Raw genomic sequence first — 6,221 nt, 5'->3', positions numbered from 1 at the left:
AACAGAATATTATCAGTGTTTACCCTTCATGAATATCATCAGCTAGACGGGGTTTACAAAATTACCATTTTACCCTTCTAGCTGTTATTTCCTTAACTCCTTTGTAGCTTGTGAATAAGTTAGAAACAATGTATTGACGAGGAGCTAACAAGTCACATTGTTTCATCCAAAAGAGTCAAGACTCAATTTGGAGACTGGCCAGTTCATTTATTCACATTCCAAGGAACAAAGCATGAGGTGATGTACATTGCATTTCAGCAATCTTGTACATGAATTCCATATTTATGAGAACTTCACAAAGTTACTCATTACATTCTCACAACTTAGTGTTTCACCAATAGGCCTTGTTCGGAATCACATAGTGAGTCCGAACTCTGACTTTCTCAATGAGAATACGTAAGGTGTGAAATGACATGTCTCATTTTAGGATTAAGGTAAGCACGATGCAATTCATACGTAGTGACTTCGAGACATAAGAGGTTAAATAGTTTGTTCTTATCTTGTCTCTAGAAGTGCACTGGTCAATTCAGTACCTTCGGAAGATACCTAGAAGAACTATAGAGTCTCCAACTCTGAATGCCTCATAACCAAACATCATAGATTCTTCTAACAATAGTCCTTTGACCCTTAGATTGCGAATATATCGTTTTAAGCAAACTACGAAGAGTTTGTTCATGCAAATCTACATTTGTCTCTTCGTAAGTTGTTTAGTTTGTTTATGGACTAAAGACTAATGTTTTATCATAAAGCTTCAAACAGACAAGGATGAATGAATGAACGTTTCAACTTTTTATTAATGAATAAGCAATTACAAGCAAGTGTCTTCATGAGACTTTATGACATTAAATGTACAATATAAAGATTACAACTCTTCTTGTGGGCAGCATTGACAACAGAACTCCCCATTGTGAATGAAGCAGGTCCTTCGAATCCTTCACCCAAGACAGGGAATGCACCTGCAGCCTCCCAATAGGGGAACTCGCGACGTTCGGCCCATGATCGACTTGCTCAAAGGGAGAATGTTGTGGAAAGTCAGGGCACGCGAGGAGCGCACCGTCTTAGATGAAGCATGGGCCTCCGTGCGGCAAGCGCGGATCTTAGGGATCATCTTACTGCCCAACGCAAAAAGCATGGCGATGACCTAAGAGATGACTAAGCTCTCGGCCAAACATCCCCCTGGTAGCCCCAACGAACGAGAACTGCCATACGGGCCAAGGGTCTAGTGAGAGGCGGCAGGTGACTCCTCCCGAACAGGGAGTTACCCCGACTACCGGTCTCGATGTGGTCACTATGATCCAGAATCTTCAAAATGAAGTACGATATCTCCGAGAATATGGAGTAGGGGGAAGCGCCTATGGGGTCGTTGAGGAGAATTTCTCGCCTTTCACGTCTCAGATATTGGTCGAGGTATGTACAGGAAATTTCAAAATCCCGAACCTCGCTCCCTACGATGGGAAAGTGGATCTCGCTTACCACATCCAGCATTATGAAACCTGGATGATGATGCAGGGTGTCCCTCCCGGCGCCATGTACCAAGCTTTTATTCTTACCCTCACCGGACCCGGTTTCGAGTGGTTCAAGAACTTAAGGACGAGAAGCATCCACTCGTTCAAAGAACTGAAAGACATGTTCTTATCTTGTCATGTGTAGTGACTTCGAGACATAAGAGGTTAAATGGTTTGTTCTTATCTTGTCTCTAGAAGTACACTGGTCAATTCAGTACCTTCGGAAGATACCTAGAAGAACTATAGAGCCTCCAACTCTCAATGCCCCATAACCAGACATCATAGACTCTCCTAACAATCATACTGAGGTCAATAGTCCTTTGACCCTTAGATTGCGAATATATCGGTTTAACCAAACTACGAAGAGTTTGTTCATGCAAATCTACATTTGTCTCTTCGTAAGTTGTTTAGTTTGTTTATGGACTAAACACTAATGTTTTATCATAAAGCTTCAAACAGACAAGGAGGAATGAATGAACGTTTCAACTTTTTATTAATGAATAAGCAATTACAAGCAAGAGTCTTCATGAGACTTTATTACATCAAATGTACAATATAAAGATTACAACTCTTCTTGCGGGCACCATTGACAACAGTAGCTTCTTCTACGGAGTGTCTTTTCTACATTACTTTGACCAGAGGAATAGTCTTGTTTCTCAACACTTTCTTCTTGTGATTGAGGATCGCAACAGCTGGTTCCTCGTATCTGAGTGTAGGAGAAATCTCTACCTCTTGATCACGTAGCACATGTGAAGGATCAGACACATGCTTTCGTAACATCGATACGTGGAAAACATCACGAAGGTTGGACATAGATGGTGGTAAGGCTAAACAATAAGTGACTTTGCCTACACGCTCCAGAATCTCAAAAGGTCCAACGTACCTCAGGCTAAGCTTTCCCTTTTTCCCAAACCTCATCACGACACGCATCGGTGAAACCTCAAAAAGACTTTCTCCCCTGCCTCAAACTCTAGCGGCCTCCTACGCTTGTCTAGTAGCTCTTCTGACGACTCATAGATGTCTTCATTCGGGCTTTAATCTCTTTAATCGCTTCGGTAGTCTGCTCAAGCATTTTAGGCCCGATGAATTTGTTCTCGCCAGCTTCATCCCAATGAACTGGAGAGCTGCACTTGCGCTTGTAAAGAGTTTCATACGGTGTCATTCCAATCGTTAATTGATAACTGTTGTTTGAAACCTCGACCAATGGAAGATAACGGCTCCACGAGCCATGATAATCCAAAAACACATGCTCGGAGCATGTCTTCTAACACTTGGATCGTGCGCTCGCTCTAGCCGTCCTTTTGGGGATGAAAGGCATTTCTCTTGCAGACTCTTCCAGAACTTGGACGTGAAACGAGCAACACGATCAGTAATAATCGAACTTGGAACTCCGTGGAGACGTACAACCTCCTTGATGTAGAGTTCGTCAAGCTTATCCACGGTGTGAGTGGTCTTGATGGGCAGGAAATGAGCCGATTTGGTTAATCTGTCGATGATGACCCCGATGAATCGTGACCAGCGACGATTTTCGGTAACCTTGATACGAAATCTATCGTAATCAGTTCCCATTTCCATTGTGGAATCTCTAGGGGATGAAGCATTCCTGCTGGTTTTTTATGTTCCGCCTTAATTTGTTGACAGGTTAGACATTTTCAATCAAAGTCAGTGACATCCTTCTTCATTCCTGGCCACAAATAGACTTTCCTCAAGTCTTGATACATTTTTGTTACACCTGGATGCACGGAGTATGGCATTCCATGAGCTTCTTCCAGTGACTGCCTTCTGATTTCAACCTATTCAGGCACACAGATTATCCCATTGCACCTTAGTACTTCACTCTCATCTAGCCTAAACTCGCCCTCTTTATTGTTCCGCACGTCAAACATTTTCCCCAGCAGGTACTCATCTGCATATTGGTCATCCTTGATTTGTTCAAGCAACACCGGACGTACGCTGATGGCAGCTAATCTTCCAGTAATTAGCTGAAGTTCTAGCTGCTGAAAATCGTCTTTTAACTGAAGAGACGTCTCAACTAGACTTGTTAAGGAGGCTACCGACTTACGACTAAGCCCATCTGTAACTTTATTAGCCTTACATGGTGTTGTCAGTCATTTTCGGAAAACGCAAGACAACGAGAAGACAAGTCGTTGAAAGGGTCGATGGTCAGGCCGGAGGTCCTGAGGAGCGGCAAGCCTTCCGTCAAGAGTCGACTATAAAGTCCATGTGCCAAACTTTCAGCTCCTCGAGTCGAGCCTTGCTCCTCGAGTCGAGTCATTCTCCTCGAGTCGAGCCTCACTCCACGAATCGAGATAACTCCTCAAGTAGAGTCACGTATCCACGACTCGATTAACAAATCCTCGTGTCGACCTTGATTCCTCGAGTATGGACTTTTTATGTTTCATGCAACTCATGAAATCTCAAGTCCCGAACGCCCAACGAGCCGGATAAACAAACAGTAAGATGTGCATCGCGCCAGTCAGGCGCGCACTGCGCCAAGCAAGCCACGCAGCGTGTGCCCCTCAAGGAGAGCGCGCGTGCAGTCTTGAAAGTGTGGTGCGCGCACGCATCGCGCATGGCGGGCCGCGCCAGGAAGGCCGCGCGCCGCGCTCCCCTTCTTGGCGGAGCGCGCTCCTCCTCAAGGGGAGGGCACTCTCCAGTCCTACGTGGACGAAATACAAGCCTCCTAGGCCCCTCCAACTACTATAAATACCCCCTCTCATTGAGGGGAAAGCCATTCCATCCATTCCCTTGAATACTCACTTTTTGTTGTCAATGGTGCCCACAAGAAGAGTTGTGATCCTTATATTGTACATTTGATGTAATATAGTCTTACAAAGACTCTTGCTTGTAATTGCTTATTCATTTAATAATAAAGTCGAAACGTTCATTCATTCTTTCTTTGTTTGAAGCTTTATGATAAAACCTTAGTCTTTTAGTCCATAAACAAACTTAACAACTTACGAAGAGACAAATGTAGATTTGCATGAACAAACTCTTCGTAGTTTGCTTAAAACGATATATTCGCAATCTAAGGGTCAAAGGACTATTGACCTCAGTATGATTGTTAGAAGAATCTATTATGTCTGGTTATGAGGCATTGAGAGTTGGAGACTCTATAGTTCTTCTAGGTATCTTCCAAAGGTACTGAATTGACCAGTGCACTTCTAGAGACAAGATAAGAACAAACCATTTAACCTCTTATGTCTCGAAGTCACTATGTATGAATTGCATCATGCTTACCTTAATCCTGAAATGAGACATGCCATTTCACACCTTAGTATTCTCATTTGAGAAAGTCAGAGCTCGGACTCACTATGTGATTTCGAACAGGGCCTATTGGTGAAGTACTAAGTTGTGAGTATGTCATGAGTAACTTTGTGAAGTTCTCATAGATATGGAATTCATGTACAAGATTACTGAAATGCAATGTATGTCACCTCATGCTTTGTTCCTTGGAGTGTGAATAAATGAACTGGACAGTGTCCAAATTGAGTCCTGACTCTTTTGGATGAAACAATGTGACTTGTTAGCTCCTCGTCAATACATTGTTTCTAACTTATTCACAAGCGACAAAGGAGTTGAGGAAATAACAGGTAGAAGGGTAAAATGGTAATTTAGTAAATCCCGACTAGCTGATGACATTCATGAAGGGTAATCATAGATAATATTCAGTGGATCCGCTCATCATAATTAGGTTGAATTCTTGAGTAGAAAATAAATTCATTTGAACCGAGAGATTTTCAGTTTCAACTCTTTAGTTGAGTCAGTTGACATTAAGCTAAACTTGGAAAAGGTTTGTGAACTTTTGAGTCCAAGTGTTTAGCTCAAGCTTTGTTCATTTGGGTCCATGAGGTCACTGTCACGAATCACATCAAGTAGGAATAGTTAAACTGGAAGCTAAGTCAAAACAAGAACGAAAATTGTGAAAAGGGTATTTTTGTCTTTTGAGACATATGATGAAATGAATGTCAATAAATTTTTTGACAAGTTCATTTGATGACTTAATGTCACTCGGCCATAACTTAATTATTGGGCCTTGTGAATTAATTTCATTTCATAAAAGAGAGAAACAAATCCAAGGACTTGCTTGGCAAGTCTTGGCCGTGTGCCTCATAGAAGAAAATGGGAAATTGGCTCATTAATATGTGATATTCTATAGAAGAGGAAACTACCTTATTGAAGGTAAGACCTCTCCTATAAATAGGAGCCTCATTCCACACTTTTCATTCATCCAAGTTTTAGAGATTTGAGAGCTTCTCTCTCCAGAACTTTGGCCGCCCCTCTCCTCTCTCTCTCTAGTCAATTTCATTTTATTGTTTTGGCACCTAGGTCCTCATTTGACCTGGAGTTTAGCTCTGCGACTTCAAGACTCGTTCTTAAGTCGTAGTGTTTAAAAGTGCCCACTCACTGATTCCTTTTATTTCGAGTGATTTAGTGATAGAAACAATCGTGGTTGCTCGAAGTGCCGAGGAAAGAAAGAGGGACGGGCTGCGAGGGGAGACGAGCGTTTCAACTTTCTAAGAGCTACTCAAAGATCAAGCTTCGAGAAAGGTTAGTAAACTTCTTAGCTCATAATAGGTTTTAATTACATGTACTTGCTCTTTTGTCTAGGTTGGTAAAAAACCGTTTTTACTTATAAAAGAAAATTTTTAAAATTCCGCCGCTTACCGAAGCGTTAATTATTTTCTTAAACCCTAGATCGATTCCTACAAATGG

General features: G+C 42.1%; 1 protein-coding gene across 1 annotated transcript; it reads right to left on the bottom strand.

The window, feature by feature from the left end:
* Window positions 1-2,126: 2,126 nt before the first annotated feature.
* On the bottom strand, window positions 2,127-2,435 carry LOC149395083 (uncharacterized). The gene has a single exon (XM_089614205.1). The coding sequence runs from the start codon at window positions 2,433-2,435 to the stop codon at window positions 2,127-2,129; it is 309 nt and encodes a 102-aa protein (XP_089470331.1).
* Between the last annotated feature and the right edge of the window lie 3,786 nt (window positions 2,436-6,221).

This window comes from Urtica dioica, chromosome 5 (assembly GCF_054948205.1).
Source record: "Urtica dioica subsp. dioica isolate 48M chromosome 5, U.dioica_male_clone48M_v1_H2, whole genome shotgun sequence".
In the NCBI taxonomy this organism is placed as follows: Eukaryota; Viridiplantae; Streptophyta; class Magnoliopsida; order Rosales; family Urticaceae; genus Urtica; species Urtica dioica.
Note: the sequence above shows the minus strand (reverse complement) of the source record. Positions and strands in the feature narration are given on the sequence as shown.

Excerpts from the sequence above, each read along its gene's own strand:
- LOC149395083 (XM_089614205.1), bottom strand. The coding sequence starts at position 2,435 with ATGCGTGTCGTGATGAGGTTTGGGAAAAAGGGAAAGCTTAGCCTGAGG.